General features: G+C 53.6%; 2 protein-coding genes across 3 annotated transcripts; both read right to left on the bottom strand.

Annotated features, from left to right (window-relative positions):
- Window positions 1-396: 396 nt before the first annotated feature.
- LOC113877619 (L-xylulose reductase) lies at window positions 397-3004 on the bottom strand. The gene is made up of 8 exons (XM_027517884.1): window positions 2938-3004; window positions 2797-2894; window positions 2159-2313; window positions 1999-2041; window positions 1823-1922; window positions 1658-1722; window positions 1449-1566; window positions 397-1329 (listed from the first exon to the last, which is right to left on the bottom strand). The coding sequence occupies exons 1-8, from the start codon at window positions 2987-2989 to the stop codon at window positions 1226-1228; spliced, it is 735 nt and encodes a 244-aa protein (XP_027373685.1). The 5' UTR covers window positions 2990-3004; the 3' UTR covers window positions 397-1225.
- A 2641-nt stretch (window positions 3005-5645) lies between these two features.
- On the bottom strand, window positions 5646-8652 carry LOC113878216 (carbonyl reductase [NADPH] 2). Of its 2 annotated transcripts, none has more exons than XM_027519156.1 (9): window positions 8563-8652; window positions 7941-8091; window positions 7338-7435; window positions 7079-7233; window positions 6946-6988; window positions 6758-6857; window positions 6572-6636; window positions 6244-6361; window positions 5646-6147 (listed from the first exon to the last, which is right to left on the bottom strand). In XM_027519156.1, exons 2-9 carry the CDS (start codon window positions 7990-7992, stop codon window positions 6044-6046), a joined length of 735 nt encoding a protein of 244 aa, XP_027374957.1. In that variant the 5' UTR covers window positions 7993-8091; window positions 8563-8652; the 3' UTR covers window positions 5646-6043. The 2 variants fall into 2 exon arrangements, with proteins under 2 accessions (XP_027374957.1, XP_027374958.1); XM_027519157.1 differs by having other exon boundaries at window positions 7941-8017.
- Window positions 8653-19437: the final 10785 nt, after the last annotated feature.

The raw sequence follows: 19437 nt of genomic DNA, 5'->3' as shown, positions 1-19437 counted from the left end.
CCCTCAGCAGCTCCCAGGGGTGGCGCAGTACATTCTGCAGTCAGGCCCTAGGGGGCCCTGTGGAGCCCAGGCCAAGGCCAGGGGTCACTCAACTGAGTGTTCACGAAGACACACCATCAAGAGGGAGGGCGTTGTGCAGCTGTGGAGGTGTGGAGAGGACAGGAGGGGTGGCAGACGGGTCAACAGTTTGGGTTTGCTGGGCAGACACGGCGGGAGGTGAGGGGCGGCCCGGCCTGTCACTAGGACTTCACCCCTGGGGCCTGCAAGGCACCACTCTGGGCAGATCCGTGACATGAAGCTAAGTGACACTCAGCTCCCCCGCAGTGGTGTGCAGAGGGTGGACAGCTGGATTTCAGGAATTCTGCTAGCGAGTTATTAAGTAACCACTGTTAAGAATTACATAAACTTGAAATCAGTTGTATTTTAAAATGAAATTAACAAATACTCAAAACCCATCACTTCCTAAACATTTTTGTACAGGTACTATTATCTGTGCTTTTGGGTTACTGTAAGCCTTTTGTGTCTGTGTGGTGAGGACAGCATGGGAAAGTGGAGGACAGACATCTCTGTGCCAGCTCCACCTCAAGGACATCAAACAGGAGGGAATATGTCACCATGGAAGTTGGCAAATTCTACAGCTGGATCTTGCGATGGACTATGCCCTGTACATGGTGAAGGACTCACAATGCTGAGGGGAATATTCTCTCAGTAACTGAAAACCACCACCTGATTCGGCAAAGAAGTCATTCAACCATGAACAAAGCAGTGAAGCTCCAGCACGCAGCCTGCTCAGGGCTCACTTTTGTTTTCTGCGCTGACTTAAGGAATACCAATGAACATTCACGTTAAAAACACCACCGCTTCCACCATAGAGGCTTCCGGACAGGGCCAAAAGCCATCCTTGGTCAAATTCACTACCTTCCTTAGAAGCTGGCCTTCTGGAAGGTCCTACATGTCTGCCAGGGACTTAGCCAGGCCCGAAAATCTCTGGCAGGAGAGCCAGGCTGCCACTGGCCCAGGATGAGAGCTGAAAAGGTGTCTCTACCTGGGACTCGTCCCCATGCCCAGCTCTGAGCTTTGCATCTTCCGGCCACATGACTGCAGCCTAAGTGTGAGTGTGCAGGCTGGACAGAACAATCATGTTTCCTGAAGAGATGGGGAAGGGGGATGGGGGTAAAGGTGGGTTCAGCATGGAACAGGGGTGTGTGGGGATGGAGGGGGGAGCTTAGGTAGCCAGGAAGCCCCCATCCACTGGCACAGTGGAGCCTGTGGTCATGCTGCTGCGGTCACTGAGCAGGAAGAGGATGGTGTCCACCACGTTCTCCACCTCTGCGGGCAAGGTGCGGTTCAGGACGTGCACGAAAGGAGCTGCCCTTCGTCCCTTCCTCCCACCCCTCACCTGAGCAGGCCACTGGCGTGACTCCCAGCCGGGCTCCCGGCCAACTCACCGGCAAACCTGCCAAGGGGGATGCGGTCCAGCATGGCCTTGGCCTTCTGAGGGTCACTCCAGGCGGCCTGGCCCATGGGTGTCATCACCACCGTGGGGTTGACTGCATTCACACGGATCTGCACTGGCACAGGCAGGGGGTCAACTCGGTGGGCTGAGGCTCTCTGAGCACAGGGACTGGGCGATGGGAGGCGTCCCACTGGGGCTCACCTTGTGTGGCCCGAGCTCCACAGCCATCACTTTGGTCAGTGTGTCCAAGGCACCCTTAGTGGAGCCTGTGAGGAGGGTCGGCACGTGTGGAGCCTGAGCTGCCTGCTCAGATGGGGGGTTGCGGGGGGTGGGAGTGGGGGCAGGGCACAGCCCGGGCTCACTCACAGTAGACACTGTGGTTAGTCAGTCCCCGTTGGGAGGCCTGGCTAGAAACATTCACGATGACCCCTGGGGCTCCCCGAGCTATCAGGCCTCGGGCCACAATCTGAAATGGCAGAAGAAGGATGAGGCAGGGCTGGCATCACCCAGCAACCCCCACTCCTGCCCTGAAGCCAGCGCACCTGCGACACCTGGATGACCGCCCGAAGGTTCACATTGAAAGACCTGGAGGCACATGGACAGACCCCGGTCAGGGACTGAGGCCCTGCAGCAGGAGACAGCCCTTCCCCAGGGGCGCTCCTCCACCCCACCCCACCCCACCCCACCCCACCCCCGGCTTACATGTCATATGCCTCCTTGGTGACCTCCAGGAAGGGCTGTAGAAACGCCACAGCTGCATTGTTCACCAGCAGGTCCACAGGGCCAACACCTCCCAGCGCCTGCTCCGTGGCCTCCCAGTCAGCTAGGTCCACGCACACGGTCTCTACCCCGGGGCACTGTGTGTATTATGTGGTAAGGGGGCACATCGACCAGAGACTCCATGCCTCGGAGAGGCTACAGCTGGGCCTCTCCCATTCAAGGGAGAGGGACTGTGTTTTCGTGACCTTTCAGTCTCCCAGGGGTAGGGGCTTAGGGGTCTCAGGGGAACCAGTCGCCTTCTTGGGGCTCCCAGGGTGCTGTCGGGAGACAGTTAACTTGGCCTTTGGGCAACTCAACTCGGGGCTTCAGGATCAGGGATCTAGCCCCGCCTCCAGCCAGTCTACTTCCTCCCAGCACCAGAGCGCCTCTGGCCCAGCAAAGCAGCCATTTCTGCCTCCTCCTAAGTCCAGGGGGAGTCGCCGTTCTTCCGCGCGTCCGGCGAGGGGCGGGGGTGCTAAGAGTCCTTGGTGAGCCCCAGCGCCCAGCTCCCGTGTGTCCCTGATGGGCCGCCCTCAGCTCCCCCCTGCAGCCCTCTGGGCTGGGACAGGGCGGCGCCTACCCTCGCGGACCAGGCTGTCCAGGTCGGCCTGGGTCCGGCTCACGGCCACCACTCGGGCGCCAGCCGCGTGTAGCGCCTTGACAATACTGCGACCGATGCCTGCGAGGAGCGCGGATGAGTGAGGGTACCCATCCCCGGCCACCTTTGCCCGCCCCGGTGACGAGCGCCCGGCGCCCCGCGAGTCTCAAATCCATGATGTTCCGGTGGCCACACTGCGAATCTTGAGCGGCGCTCCTGGGTTTAGAAGGGCGCGGGTCGGGGCGCGGCGGGCCAATCGCAGGGTGGTGTCCCGCCGCGGGCGGGGATATTCAAATAGTGGTCTCCCCGCGGGGGCGATTGGCCGAAAAGGAGTGGGCGCGGCCGAGGTGAGGCACATAGAGTCCTCGCCGATCCTGGGGCAGAGTTTATCAATCAGATTGCCTTCTCAGCGGCACTTCAACCCGAGGGAAAATAAGGTTAGCGGGCCCCGCATACTTTTTTCCCTTCCCAAGTAGGTTATTACAAAAATAAATAAATAAATAAAATCAGATGTGGTAATTAATACCGGAAAGAAGGTATTAGACTTCCCTGGTGACTCAGACGGTAAAGCGTCTGCCTATGATGCGGGAGACCCGGGTTCAATCCCTGGATCGGGAAGATCTTCTGGAGAAGGAAATGGCAACCGACTCCAGTATTCTTGCCTGGAGGATCCCATGGACGGAGAAGCCTGGTAGGCTATAGTCCATGGGGTCGCAAAGAGTCGGACACGACTGAGCGACTTCACTTCACTTCTTCACTTTATCGGAGAGAAGGTACCTCGTGAAAGAGAACGCAGTGCTAACCCTTTTTTTGTTTCTGAGAATAAAAGTCTGGCTAAAAGGATCACATGATCCCCTCTCCCAGACCTGGGAGCAGCTCATGCAAGCTCACTTGTAGTGCTTTGAGCGAAAGGGTTTGGACAAACCTGTAAGCCTGAAGAAGAAATGATGCGAAGAACTGACTCCTTGGAAAAGACCCTGATGCTGGGAAAGATTAAAGGCAGGAGGAGAAGGGGACGACAGATGGTTGGATGGCATCACCGACTTGATGGACATGAGCTTGAGCAATCTCCGGGATTCAGTGCTGGATAGGGAAGCCTCGGATGGTGCAGTCTACGGGGTCACAAAAAGTTGGACACGACTGAGTGACTGAACTGAACTGATAAGCCTGAAGTAGAGCCCAAGGACAGCAAAGGGGCACTTTAGCTGCAAAGGGTGTTGAGACACTAACTCGTCCGACCCACCCGCAGAAGGTCACTAGTACTTCAAAAACTAGGATAGGTTGGCATAGGCTAGGCTTGGGGTCATCAGGGTACCTGTGGCCCGCAAGGGCAAGCATTGCTTCCTGGAGCTTTAGGGTCAGTTAGAGATATATGTGTGCTCATATGTCCATGCATGCACTGGTTCCACTGTTAAAGCTACTTTGTTCTGTGGATCATGGTGGGAAAGCCTAGAACCTGCCCTGAAGGCCTTCTTTGGCCAGGATTATGTAAGCAATTGGTGACTGCAGGGCCCCTGGGTCATGTGGCTTTGGGCCCAGAGAGGTGGATTGTCTGGAGGAGACGGTGGCCTGGGGTCAGCAGGAGGCACAGATTTGAGAAGCCCCTGGAGGATCACCAAGTGAGTTCTCCCTACCAGACCTGGTCATGTGGTACTGCCCATCCCCTCTGGGCTCCCACCTAACCCTGCCTTCTGCTCCTAACCTTGGACCCTGCCATCTGCCTGCCAGAAGCCAAGAGGCAGGGAGGGGCGGGGGGTGGGGACAGTCCCCAGCCTGTCCTTCCTGAGAGGCACGTCAGCTCAGATCCCTTCACTGGCTTTTCCTGGCACCCCCAGAATGGTGTCCAAATCCTTTCTTTGTCCCGTGATCCTCTGTGGGCCAGTTCAGTTCAGCTCAGCTGTGTCCGACTCTTTGCGACCCCATGGACTGCAGCATGCCAAGCTTTCCTGTCCATCAGCAACTCCCAGAGTGGGCCAGTTGCACCGATCCAGATCAGTTTTGGCACAGACCTTGCTCTGGAAGCCCTGAGGCTGAGCAGAAATGCCCTTTGTTCTCTCAACCCAGAACTACCATTGCCTGGACGGCCCCACCCCAGCCCTTTGTCTCTTGCCTCCTTGCCCAGGGTTGTACACTGCACCAGGCCAGCTGACTGACCACCTCAGGCCCTCATCACACACTCAGATGCCATGGGTCCTACAGGAAGCTGACCAGGGCAAGCACAACTGAATCCCAGCAGGGCCCGGGAGACCCTCTAGCTGCCCCAGGTGCAGGGCTCTTGTGTCCGGGGTCAGGCCAGGAACAGTAGGCAGGGCAGCAGCTCTGGACACTGCCCTACCTGGGGCTGCCCTCTTCATGGATAGTCTTGTGGGGGAAGGTGTGCCCCAAGGTGAAACTGGGTTTCTCATGGTTGGAGAAACTATAATAGTCCAGCACCAGCCCCCTACCTCCTTCACATCAGGGCTGAGAGCTCAGGCCCATCTTCCCTAGGGATGGTCCAGAGCATCTCCCTGCAGTTCCTTAGACCCTCTTCCTTCTCCAGCCAAAGGTAGTCAGAGCAGGGGATGCTGGGCTGAAGATCAGAGCCAGAACCACAGGGAAGGAAAGTTGGGTGCAGGCTGCCCTCTGCACAGAGAAGGCTGGGTGTAGTAGGGCCATGGACAGCAAAGACAAGGAAACACAGCCATTCAGATCAAAGTCGCGGGTCAGCTGTGGAATTCCTTTGGCTTTGGAACTGCCCCCTCTCTACCTCTTTTAAGATTTCCTGCGGCTCAGTCCCTGATTCTCCCCTCTCTGCCCTTGGGGCAAGCTCATCCAGAGCCCTGACAAGGCTACTTGTTTCAGAACTTCTTTTTATTTAGGCAAATCCACCCTCGCACATTGGACCACAGAGTGGGTGGGATCGACAGGGACTGGGTCTCCTGGCATCCACACACTGGGTGTGGATGTGGAGGAATGTGGTCTGGTTCGGGGGGTGGGCAGGGTGGGCTAGGTATGGGTCTGCAGGCTGGTGGGGCGCTGGCGAAATGCATCGTGGAGGTGGGACCAAGCCGGGGGCGGGAGCCTGCAGATGGTTGTCTGGGCGTGGGCGTGGATGGCGTCGGGGGCGTGGCCTAGGGCGTGGAGAAGCCTTCGCCTGGTGGCCCTGGAGGCCTGAGGGCGAGGCGGCGGGGCGTGGAGGCGGGGCCAGGCTCGGCCGCGCACCATCCCGCTGGCGCCCAGAGCGTGGCGCTCTAGGAGGCCAGGTACCCGGCGTCCACCAGGATACCTGACCCGCTGGTGGAGGCGCTGCGGTCGCTGAGCAGGAAGAGGATGCTGTTGACCACGTCTTCCACCTCTACAGCGGGTGGCGGGCGGGGTCAGCGCGGCTCGGCCCGGCTGGCTCTGCCCAGCCGCCCCAGCCACGTCCGCCACTCCGGGAAGCCCCCCTGACCTGCAAACTTCCTCAGCGGGTGGCGCTCCTTCAGCTTCTGGGAGAACTCAGGGTCAGCCGAGACTTTTTGGCCCATGGCTGTCAGCACCACCGTTGGATTCACGGAGTTCACCCGGATCTGGGGTCGGAGGGGCCAGAGGGGCGGCCTCAGACGGTGTAGGAACCCCGCCCTCACGGCCCCCCCTGAGCTTGCTCACTCACTCCTTGAAGCCCCCTACCCCCGTTCTGATCCCCAGGCCCCAACCTTGCCCACCACCACCCACCTGACCCCTACCCTGCGTGCCTTCTTAGGCCTGGGCCCCTGGCACCCCAGGGCCCCCATGCCTACCTTGTATGGTCCCAGCTCCATGGCCATGGATTTGGTCAGCATGGTCATTGCACCCTTGGTGGTGCCTGTGAGGAGAAGGCAGCACTGAGGATCCTTAAGGCTTCAGCAGGCTTTGCATGACGCCCAGCCCGGAGCCCAACTGCTCCTGCCCGGAATAGGGGCTCAAGACTGGCTAGAGGGACTCACTGTAGGCAGCTAGGTTGGGGAAGGTGACATGGGCCACCATGCTGGAGACATTGACAATGGAGCCAGGCACTCCACGGTTGATCATGCCCTGGGCCACGATCTGGAAGCCAAGACAGGGGACGGCCTGAGCCCACCGCACCCCGACCTGGGCCACGTCAGTGCTGAGCCACAGCCTCCCACCACCTCACCTGGGACACCTGGAACGCAGAGCGCAGGTTCACACTGAAGGACCTGGGGAGCCGGCAGGCAGTTAGGCTGTGGTCACGCCCGAGACACATCCTGGACAGCTCCCTCCCGTCGGCTTCCTTCCCTCCTCCTCACCTGTCAAAGTCCTCCTTGGTGACCTCCAAGAAGGGCCTCATCAGTGCCACGGCGGCATTGTTCACCAGCAAGTCCACGGGGCCTACACCGCCCAGAGCCTTCTCCGTGGCCTTCCAGTCACCCAGGTCCACGCACACAGGCTCTATCCCGGGGCACTGTGGGGAGGCATTGGCCGGTGACCAAAGGGGTGCTCCTGGCAGGCTCATGAGGCATCCCCAAGGGTCATGGCCCCGGGTCACACTAGGCCCGTACACCTCACCTCCTTGGAGAGGCTGACCAGGTCAGCGTTGGTGCGGCTCACGGCCACCACTCTGGCTCCTGAGGCATAAAGGGCCTTCACCGTGTCCCGTCCAATACCTACAGGGGTTCACCAGGCAGGAAGATGGACCAACAAGTCTGCGGTGGTGGCTGCAGATATGCTGCTCAGGAAAGCGTGATGAGAGGGTGCTGGCCAGAGGGGTGTTGGCCCAGGAGGTGGCAGGAGGCAGGGATCTGGACAACCAGGATCCAGCCAAGGGAGGCCCAGAGGGCAGCCCCTTCTTGCTGGGCCCATGGAAGAGGCCTTGGCTAGATGCGCCCCCATCTGCTCAGACTGAGTCTGAGGGCCGTCCTCTCAGGAGGGCTCTTGCATTGGCCAGGGAGAGGCTAGTGTCCTGTCCCAGTGGGGCCTGCTGGATGGTAGGGAGCAGTGCAGGCCCACTTTGGCTGGTTCGGTGGCTGGAGTCGGAGGCACTTGCCGGCAGGGCAGGCTGTGACAGGCACAGAGGGAATGTGCAGGCTCCAGCACTAGGCTCTGGGTCTGCTCATTTTGTTTTCTAACCTCAGCTCCTCTCACATCCCCACCTGCCCGGCTCATACCTACCTTTTCCTGCTCCTGTCACCAGGGCTCGAAGGCCACTGAAATTCAGCTGCATGGTGCTGCTCCAAGTCACTGTTCAACTGGAAATGAGGGTATGGGGATTTTATAGGCCGGGGCTGGGGCAGGATGGGCAGTTTGCCAGGAAGGCAGGTTTCTGTAAACCAGAGACAGAAGCTGTGCTGATGCCTGGCTCCGCTGGGTGTCCCTAATTTCCCCTTCTCTGGCCAGGTCTGGAAGGGATCACTTTCCTTACCCACAATCCAAAGGGGCCAGCCATAAGCTCTGTCCTGGGTTGGAAAACAAACTAGAAATAACAAGCTAGAAATGAACCCTGGAGTGTGGAACATGTCCCTGGCTGGCCAGAAGCAGATGGCCTGAAGCTGGTTCCTGCGAGCCCTGAGTCTGGTGGGCTGGAGTGACAGCCAAGAAACACAATGCTTCAGGCTGGCCCCCTGCACCTGCCGACCTGGATCACACCGTGCCCCAGTCTGGGGGCCACTTTGGCCTCGGGCATCTTCACCTGCCCCTTGCCAGCCTCAGACTCTCACTTCTCAGACATGCCTGTGGGCCCCGGCCACCTATACCCCACTCTCATTCAGGGATCCTGCCATTAAACCCATCTCACCTCTCTGAGATCTCCCTGACTCCTGGAGGCCCAGATGGGCTTGCTCTTCTGATCCTGTGAATTCATCAGTGACTAAAAAGAAGGCAGTCCCTGCCCTGCCAGGGACTCAGGTAACACATCCAACCTGGCTTTCTTCCCTCACACTTGTCAGAAACTCATTCTTTTTTTTTTTTTGGCCTTGCTTGAAAAATCTTCGTTCCCAGACCAGGCACTGAATCTGGGCCCTGGCAGTGAAAGTCTTAACCCCTGGATCACCCCGGCCAGTCTTTTTTTTTTTTTCTTTTTCAAATGAGCAATAATCGCACACTGGATAAATCTCATTGGCTATGGTACTGCTGCTATGCAAAGCTAGAGAAACATTCTTAAAAGAGACTCAGGATGCAGACTGTGGAAGTGGAAAACTGACAATCAATTCTGTGCATGAGTGAGCTGGCCCAGAATACGCAACAGGGGATGCCCTGAGCAACAGAAGGCTGAGTCCTCATATACAGTGTGACTAGAAGGTTTCTTCACGGGACCAGACCACAGGACAGAGCACACCTGCTCCCAGCCCGTTCCGGAGTCCTGGGAGCTAACCTCCAGGTGGCCTGATGAAAAGGAACATCCACTGGCTGTGGCATATTCCAGCCCTACCCCGACCCCCGCCCCGCCCCGCCCGCACTGCCTGCCTGATCTACTCTCAGAGGTCCTTCTGGGAAGTGTTCTCCCAAAGGTCCATAGCTTAAAAAGTCTCCCTACCTCCATCAATTCCCACCCCAAACAAAACCCCAGCAGCATCTGCCCCACTCAACCAAGGCCATCACTACACTCTAGACACATTTTCAAATGCTAAAGACAATATTTATTTTGAAGTAATTCAGTTGCAAGGATAGCGGGAACTTTTCTCCTTGAACCATTTGAGAGAAATTTGCAAAACTAGCATTCTATCACCCCCAGACAGCTTAGTGTCTGTTTCCTTTGAACAAAGACATTGTCCTATACAACCACAAAAACACACAATAAATACAACAAAATCTCAACACACACCACCACAACAAATATAAAACATAACCATCAGAGTCAGGAGAATAACACCATGTGTTCCCACACATGTCCTCAGCCCTCATTCAGCTTTCATAAGTTGTCCCAATGATGTTCTTTATGTTTCTAAAGAACATAAAGCTTTATAAAGGTTTAATTGATATATACAAGAGTACCTAATTTAATGTATACAGTTTAATGAGTTTGCACAAAACACCTGGAAACCATCACCACAATCAAGGTCATGAACATATCCATCACCCCCAAGTTTCTTCGTGTCCATCGTTGTTTTTTTAAGATTATTTTTTGATGGAGACCATTTTTTAAAGTCTTTATTGAATTAACTACAATATTGCTTCCGCTCTCTGTTTTGGGGTTTTGGGGGTGCTTCCAAGGCATGTGGGATTGTAGCTCCCTGACCAGGGATTGAACTCACAACCCCTGTGTTGGAAGATGAAGTCTTAACCATTGGGCCACTAGGGAAGTCCCTGCACACTGGTGTTGTGTTTGTGGTGAGGGCACCCGCCTCACACAGAGTCCCATTGGTTAGTACTAACTGTGAGCTATAGGTCTCTAAAACCTGCTTGTCGGGCATAGCTGAGACTCCCCATTCCAGTTCTTCATGGCCAAACCATCCAGTTCAGGCTCACATATTGTCTTTGGAGGTCCCGTCTCTAGTTTTCCTCACTCTGGAACACTCCTTAGTCTTTCCTTGATCTTTATGACCTTGATACTCTTGAAGAATATAGATCAGTTATTTTTAGAAAGTCCTTCAATTTGGCTTTGCCCAATGTTTCCTTGTAATCATGCAGGCTGTGTATCTCTGTCGTGAGCACCATGATGACGAAGCATCCTTACAGCATCCCACCAGTTGGCACCATTTTGATTGGTCCCATCACTGGTGATGTTAAAGATGGAAGCGGACATCACTAGGACACCACTTTAATCACAGGATGGAAGTGGACACAGGATGGAAGGACGGAAGCGGGCATCACTAGGACACCACTTTAATCACTGCGTCTCCCTTCCAGGTGCAAAAAGAACATGATTGCTGTAGCTTCACTTCTGTTTCCCCCAAATCCCAGGCAGAATGTCCCCCGTGTTCCACACCAGCTCGGAACCATGCAGAGAAAGGACTATGGGACCCTAGGTTCAACCTTGCACAATATACACTGACCACTACAAACCCACCCCAGTCCATCTAACTTCAATTCCAAGTAAAGTTAACAGCAAAGACTGCCTGACATAATGCAACCACCAACACACGACACACAACACAATACGTGTTACCCTCTGACCAGAAGATGACGAAGTCCCTTTATCCATCTTTGGGTGATATTCATTCCTCTTCCAATGGAGCCACACCCTCTTATATATTCTGTAACTTCAGTGTTGACCTAGAAGGATAACCACTATTAACACATATTATGCTAGATAGTGAGGGAGAGGGAGAAGAGAAAAAAAAATTGGTTAATATGTGCACAAATGTATTTGTGAAGAACAGGGAAGCCTGGCATGCTGCAGTCCATGGGGTTGCAAAGAGTTGGACACGACTGAGCAACTGAAGAGCAACAACAAATGTATTTGTGTCAAAAGGAGGATGAGATTATTATAGTTCTCTTTTCTGCAACTTGGACTGCAAGGAGATCAAACCAGTCAATCCTAAAGAAAATTAGTCCTGAATATTCATTGGAAGGACTGATGTTGAAGCTCCAATACTTTGACCACCTGATGCGAAGAACTGACTCACTGGAAGAGATCCTGATGCTGGGAAATATTGAAGGCAGGAGGAGAAGGGTATGACAGAGGACGAGATGCTTGGATGGCATCACTGACTCGATGGACATGAGTTTGAGCAAGCTCTGAGAGTTGATGATGGACAGGGAAGCCTGGCGCACTGCAGTCCATGGGGTAGCAAAGAGTCCGACATGACTGAGCGACTGAATTTTCTGCAACTAGTCACATGGTCACATGACCATCAGTTCAGTTCAGTTCAGTCGCTCAGTCGTGTCCGACTCCTTGCAACCCCATGAATTGCAGCACGCCAGGCCTCCCTGTCCATTACCAACTCCCGGAGTTTACCCAAACTCATGTCCATCGAGTCAGTGATGCCATCCAGCCATCTCATCCTCTGTCGTCCCCTTCTCTTCCTGCCCCCAATCCCTCCCAGCATCAGAATCTTTTCCAATGAGTCAACTCTTCGCATGAGGTGGCCAAAGTACTGGAGATTCAGCTTTAGCATCAGTCCTTCCAAAGAACACCCAGGGCTGATCTCCTTTAGAATGGACCGGTTGGGTCTCCTTGCAGTCCAAGGGACTCTCAAGAGTCTTCTCCAACACCACAGTTCAAAAGCATCAATTCTTCAGCACTCAGCTTTCTTCACAGTCCAACTCTCACATCCATACATGACCACTGGAAAAACCATAGCCTTGACTAGACGGACCTTTGTTGGCAAAGTAATGGCTCTGCTTTTGAATATGCTATCTAGGTTGGTCATAACTTTCCTTCCAAGGAGTAAGCGTCTTTTAATTTTATGGCTGCAATCACCATCTGCTGTGATTTTGGAGCCCAAAAAAATAAAATCTGACACTGTTTCCACTGTTTCCCCATCTATTTCCCATGAAGTGATGGGACCAGATGCCATGATCTTCGTTTTCTGAATGTTGAGCTTTAAGCCAACTTTTTCACTCTCCTCTTTCACTTTCATGCAGAGGCTTTTTAGTTCCTCTTCACTTTCTGCCATAAGGGTGGTGTCATCTGCATATCTGAGGTTATTGATATTTCTCCTGGCAATTCCAGCTTGTGCTTCTTCCAGCCCAGCGTTTCTCATGATGTACTCTGCATATAAGTTAAATAAGCAGGGTGACAATATACAGCCTTGACGTACTCCTTTTCCTATTTGGAACCAGTCTGTTGTTCCATGTCCAGTTCTAACTGTTGCTTCCTGACCTGCATATAGGTTTCTCAAGAGGCATATAGGTTTCTCAGGTGGTCTGGTATTCCCATCTCTTTCAGAATTTGCCACAGTTTATTGTGATTCACACAGTCAAAGGCTTTGGCACAGTCAATAAAGCAGAAATAGATGTTTTTCTGGAACTCTCTTGCTTTTTCTATGATCCAGTGGATGTTGGCAATTTGATCTCTGGTTCCTCTGCCTTTTCTAAAACCAGCTTGAACACCTGGAATTTCACAGTTCACGTATTGCTGAAGCCTGGCTTGGAGAATTTTGAGCATTACTTTACTAGCATGTGAGATGAGTGCAATTCTGCAGTAGTTTGAGCATTCTTTGGCATTGCCTTTCTTTGGGATTGGAATGAAAATTGACCTTTTCCAGTCCTGTGGCCACTGCTGAGTTTTCCAAATTTGCTGGCATATTGAGTGTAGCACTTTCACAGCATCATCTTTCAGGATTTGAAATAGCTCAACTGGAATTCCATCACCTCCACTAGCTTTGTTTGTCGTGATGCTTCCTAAGGCCCACTTGACTTCACATTCCAGGATGTCTGACTCTAGGTGAGTGATCACACCATCGTGGTTATCTTGGTCGTGAAGATCCTTTTTTGTACAGTTCTTCTGTGTATTCTTGCCATCTGTTCTTAATATCTTCTGCTTCTGTTAGGTCCCTACCATTTCTGTCCTTTATCGAGCCCATCTTTGCATGAAATGTTCCCTTGGTATCTCTGATTTTCTTGAAGAGATATCTTCTACACTGCTCCATATTCTTTTTTTAAAAAAATTAATTATTTTACTTGACTGCATTGAGTCTGTGTTGCAGCACCTGAGGTCTTCCTTGCACCATGTGGGAACTCTGGCTGGGGCACATGGACTCAGTGGTAGCAGCGAGTGGTCCTAGCTGCCCCAAGGCACATGAGATTTTTGTTCCCCAACCAGGGATTGAACCCAAATCCCCTGCATAGCTAGGTAGATTCTTAACCACTGGACCACCAGGGAGACCCTGTGCCCCATATTCTTTTGTTCTCCACTGCCAGCTAGAGTCAGATCTCTGAGGGTACAACATTTTGATCACTGCTTTGGGTCTGCTTACCATTGTGGCATGGCTCCCCTGGTGGCTCAGAGAGTAAAGAATCTGCCTGCAATGCAGGAGACCTGGGTTTGATCCCTGGGTTGGGAAGATCCCCTGGAGAAGGGAATGGCTACCCACTCCAGTATTTCTGCCTGGAGAATTCCATGGACAGAGGAGTCTGGCGGGCTACAGTCCATGGTGTCACAAAGAGTCAGACACAACTGAACAACTCATACACACACACACCATTGTGGCAAGTATGACCAAGTTGTCGTTGAGGATTAAGTCAGTGGAGCTGAAGTGGAGTGGGACCCTATGCTCTTTGCCCCATCCCCATGTCCTCAGCTTGTCTTGTCTGTGGAAAAACTTTAACCAAAGAGTAAGTTTAATCAGAGAAGTAAGAAAATGCAGAAACAAAGGAAAAGAATCCAATGAGACTAGATGGTAATAGTTTACTCATTAAGCATAGTTTAGTTTCTTTAGTTTCTCTTCAAGAGCTAAGAGATTACTCTGAACATTATCCTTTGAGCTGTTTTATAGATATTAAAATGTTCACCAGGTGAAAGAAGTTAACTACATGATGACCAGACTGTAGTCATGACATAAGCTGCCACAGTTCCAAGCGCTGGCCTCAAAGAAATGGGAACAAACCTACCTTGGAACTGAAGATTAAGTGTACTTAAGACGACAAATTTCAAGATGACTATCAGAGCTGACTGTGCTGTTTCTGCATGTAGCTCCTCCTTTCACCTATAAAAACTCTTGCCAACTGATTGTCAGTGCAGATGAGTCAACCTGTGGATAGGTGTCTGCCTTCACCCCAAGGCCTGCCAGCCTCCTAAAGAAAGCAAACTTTCTTTTCCACCAACTTTGCCTCTTTATTGGCTTTAGAGTGGAGAGCAGCCAATCCACACTTTCGGTAACAGAATCAAGGGAACCTCAGCCACATCTGGAGTCTGGGTAGGCCTGTAGGGGAGCTCTCCTGCCTCCCACACGCGTCCATGACCCCAAACAGCAAGGACAGTTGCCTCTATTTACTGTCCAGTAGGAGGAAGAAGTGGAGAAGGCAATGGCACCCCACTCCAGTACTCTTGCCTGGAAAATCCCATGGATGGAGGAGCCTGGTAGGCTGCAGTCCATGGGGTCGCTAAGAGTCAGACACAACTGAGCGACTTCATTTTCACTTTCTCACTTTCATGCATTGGAGAAGGAAATGGCATCCCACTCCAGTACTCTTGCCTGGAAAATCCCATGGATGGAGGAGCCTGGTAGGCTGCAGTCCATGGGGTCGCTAAGAGTCAGACACAACTGAGCGACTTCATTTTCACTTTTTCACTTTCATGCATTGGAGAAGGAAATGGCATCCCACTCCAGTGTTCTTGCCTGGAGAATCCCAGGGGCAGGAGAGCCTGATGGGCTGACGTCTATGGGGTCGCACAGAGTCAGACACGACTGAAGTGACTTAGCAGCAGCAGTAGCAGGAGGAAGAAGTCTTTGCGCCCAGACAGCCCAGCCAATCCAACCAATGGGATGCCTCCATACGGTGGTCTCCCAGTTCCTCCAACTGAGACTCTGGTTATTACCCCCCAGCTCCTCGCGCCTCTTCCTTCCACTATAAAAGCAAGTTCCCCTCCCTTGTTCTCTGGGTTTGCCTCTGGTTCCGCATAGTTTGAGGTTTCTTGAGTCACAGTTCCTCTGGCTGTCCTGGAATAAACCTGTTTCTGCTGGTGAAATTGGCTACTCTGTTATTAAGTGCTACCCCTTGACCCTTGCCCCCCTGGGATTTCCATCACTCCCAACACGATGGCAGCTTTTGCCCCCATAAGCTCTGACCTACAGAGAAGAGCCCTACAGAGCTCTGTGCTTTGCAACAAAAGAAGCCACGGCAGCTAGAGAGTAGCCCCTGCTCGTCACAACTAGAGAAAGCTTATGCAGCAACGAAGACCCAGCATAACCAAAAATAAAAATAAAGAAATTATTAAAACCAAAAAACTGGAACCATAAATACAGAATATTTGAGCAGGGGAGGAGGGGTGGGGCTGATGTCCGGGCTGGGCAGGGTCCAGGACAAGAGATCTCTGAGGGGAATGGGCCCCCTCAAAGGGTCAGCTTTTGGGTGCCCACTACGAAAGGCCAGGGTTCAAAGGGTCAGCCCTTGGGTGCCCATTGAGAAAGGCCAGGGTCCAGGCAGAATGGCCACAGGGGCCTCAGGGAGAGCTGGGCACCCAGCAGAACAGGGGCAGGAGGTACATGACGGGGGTGCCAGGGAAGGAGTGCCCGCAGGCTAGGCCCCACCCTGCAGCCCAGGCTGGACAGGGCTTGATGCCACGTAGAATTCCACGTCTGGGAGATGGACTGGACCCTCTGGACCTGGACATCAAGACTTTCTCCCAAATAGCGCCCAGCTGTAGCCAGGGTCATGGGTGAGTGGGACTTTCCCATGCCTCATCCAGGTACTGCGCCTTCTTGCTGTTTAAGCTGAGCCGTCACTCCTCACTGAGCTGCAGTGTCTCCTCTACGCCACCTGACCCCACCCAGAGCCACAGCTGTGGCCCCAGAACTGCCCACTGCTCAGCCCAAAGCCATCACTTGCTCCAGACCTTTCCTCCTCCTCCACTGCTCACCTGGGGTGCACCAGGCTCACTGGTTCTACCACACGAGGAGCCTTTTGACTGCCTGCGTCCCTGTGTCTCGCTCCCAAAGGCCAGGTCAGCTCCGCTCATTGCCCAGTGCCTGCCCTGCGTGGCCTTGCAAGCCTCTCTGCTGGCCTGTCTTCGCCTTCTGGCTCTGGGCCCCGCTCACATGTCAGCTCCCTTGCGGGACAGCCCTCTGGGCTCCCGCACTCCTGGGATGGCTCTCCCCAGGAGTAGTCACCTGAACCCCCAGAAGGCAGGGGTGCTTTCTCCACCGCTTCCCCAACACCTGGAAGAAAGCGTTCATCCAACCCATGTCTACAGAGTGAACAAATAAGGGAAAGACATATTCTAAAACAATCTGTGAAGCCCACTGGTAGCCACACAAAACACGGGCCATGACTCCCGCCTGCACAGGGAACCCGCGGTTGAGTGGGTGGGGAGAGGCAGGAACAGGGAAATGAGTGGCAATAATAGGGATGAAATCTTTCACTGCTAGGCCCACATCCAAGACAGGTGAAAGTGGCTTTATTATTGTCAATAGGACTGTTTTAAAGAGAGCACTGTTGACAGTGTGGCCTCCGAGACACAGGGCATGGACCTTTAAGTGGAGGTTAAGAGGCTGCGCAGGGAACCTTCTTGGTTGAAGCAAGAAGCTGGTGCAGCTGAGTGTGACCATAAGGGAGGGAGAGGAAACCTGTTTGGGTCACTGGCTGACGGTCATCGTTCCTCTCACGATTCCCGTGTGCACCCATGGCACATGCAAGTGTGAGCACATGCACTCAGGCAGCACATGGGCACACACGCAGGGAGTCACATGTGTAGTCACATGGACACATAGGCATAGGCACACGTGAACACACACACAAGCACACATTCGTCCCAGTGGCGTGATGAAGAGGACCTGAGGGGGCATAGCACTCCAGGTCAGATCCCGGGCGCAGGCCTCTGCTATTCACCACCAGGAGTGGAATCCAGGGCTCAGGGCACCCCAGGAGCCCAGCTAGGGGCCTCTTGCCTCTAGGAGTGTCTGTGCGCTCAGTGCCAAGCCTTTCCTACTGCAAGCACCCTCTTGGGGGTGGGGGGCATGCAAGCCCACAGACACCACACAGAAAGGGCTTCCTGAAGGCCTCCTTTGTGGAGCTCAGGCCAGTGTTTGTGGCCGCCTCCAATCAAGTCACTGTTGGACCGTGGTCTTTCTGGTCCTTCCCATGTCAGCTGGTGACTCTTTTCTTCACGCCCAAGGATGAGTCCTTCCTGTGTTGCTAGGGCAGAGGGGACAGCCAGAGGGTACGGGAATGTGCAGGGAGGGGTGGAGGGGCCGTGCCCAGCCCTGGTGGGATGGGGGAAGACTCACGGTTGCTAAGCCTCAGTCTTTCTCAGGATGTGCCCCTGTTCTACCCCACATCAGCCATCTCCTGAAAGCTCCAACCCTTCTCTGGGGGCTTTGCCCTCCAGGAAGCTGACTTGTTCCCAGCTCAGTACCAGGGTTTTGAAGAAATGAGAGGGAGGCTTAGGTGCTGGGGTTATTGTGCAGGAATTCCACTCCCCAAAGGCTCCTGGATTCCTAGGACCCGCAGAAGCTTCTCTGATGGGAAAGAGCCTGAGGTTTCTGCCCATGACATCATGGCATTATAGCCTGGGTGTGACTGGGAGAGGCCCTGCTCTTCTTCACCTTGCTAAGAGCTCTCCTAAGCTCTTCCTGGTAGGGTATACTCCTGGGAGAGGAGAGTTTCAGAAGTAAGGTGATACCTCTGGGAAAAGCCACCCTGGCTGTTCCCAGGGTGATTAGGCCTGAGTGGCTAGAGCCACAGAGCTAGGGAGGGATTGTCAAGTTTCCTGTGAGCAAGCAGTTTTCCCGTGGCCCCTTTTCCCACCATGGGGAACAGAGGCCCCATACTCTCCTGGAGTCAGCGGCTCACGGGGGAGTTGACCCCAGCCTGGAGGCACAGGGTCCCAAGTACTGTGAGCCTGGAGCTGAAGACCCAGCTCTCCAGTCCAGGGAGGAGGGTTTTCTCCAATGGCAGTTCAGATCACTCGGTCCTCAGCAGTTCTGTCTGCTCCCTCCACACCCTGGCCTCTCCCAGACACGGGGAAAGGGTGACCCTTTCTTCAGGGCGATGATGTTCCTGGGGAGCGGCCCAGATTGGCTGCATTTCTGCCTCCCCAGGTTCCACCAGACCCTCCCACCAGCTAGTGCCTCCTCGTGGAATTGGCTCCCCAGGAACTGCTATAACTTGCTCCCTGGGAGCTGGGGAACAAGTCAAAAAACAGACTGAGGTGTACAACACACTCTCCTCACTATAAACTAAAAATACGTGCAGACATCTGCTTCCAGCGGGGATATTGTAACTCGCACCCAGACTAGCCTTCCTGCTGTAAATAACCATGAATCTTGACATCAGAGGTCCAGTAGTTATTCCCAGGGAACAGATAACAAGCAGCACAAGACTTCCAGCTCTGGAAGGTGGAATCCCTGAGATGAGACCCTCAGATGCTGTAGCTCAGATGATGCTTGCCCTGAGGGATGGGGAACTGGAGTCCAAACAGAATGCATGGTCCTGCTGAACAGAGGAAGCAGATCAGGGCTCGAGGGGCTGAAATCTTCAAGGCACAGCAGTAGAGAGGAGGCCATGCCCAAAGGTCTGTGCCAGTTCCTTGAGTCAATAGCTGAGGACTGAGCTGTGTATGCAGGGAGAGATGACCCAAGAGAGATTAAGGGCAGAATGGAGCTGCTAGGGGTGACACAGGGCCGGAGGCCCAGGAGTTGTGGCCCCACCAGAGTGAACGCAGCTCATTAACAACTAGTCCACTCTCTACACATCCAGCTGACTGCTAGAAAAACCATGGCTTTGGCTAGATGAAAGTTAGTGGGCAAAGTGATATCTCCATAAGGTCCTGGATCCTTATGATTCAGGACCAGTTGAGGTAAACTTGCTCCAGTCCCAATCCCTGAGACCTTGATAAAATGCACAGAGGAGACAAGAATTTGGAGGCTGAATCCCACTAAGTTAGAGGCCCTTGGGAACGCCATAGAATTTCTACAGATTATCCCAATGAAGCGCATAACCAAGCCCAGAGAAGTACAAAGTGACTGCTCAGTAATTAAACTATCTACCAGAACAAACATGAACACTTCAGTGGAAAATAACAAAATCCAGACTCTCTCTGGCATGTCATCCACAATATCCCATATAC

The sequence above is a fragment of the Bos indicus x Bos taurus genome, chromosome 19, assembly GCF_003369695.1.
Source record: "Bos indicus x Bos taurus breed Angus x Brahman F1 hybrid chromosome 19, Bos_hybrid_MaternalHap_v2.0, whole genome shotgun sequence".
NCBI lineage: Eukaryota > Metazoa > Chordata > Mammalia > Artiodactyla > Bovidae > Bos > Bos indicus x Bos taurus.
Note: the sequence above shows the minus strand (reverse complement) of the source record. Positions and strands in the feature narration are given on the sequence as shown.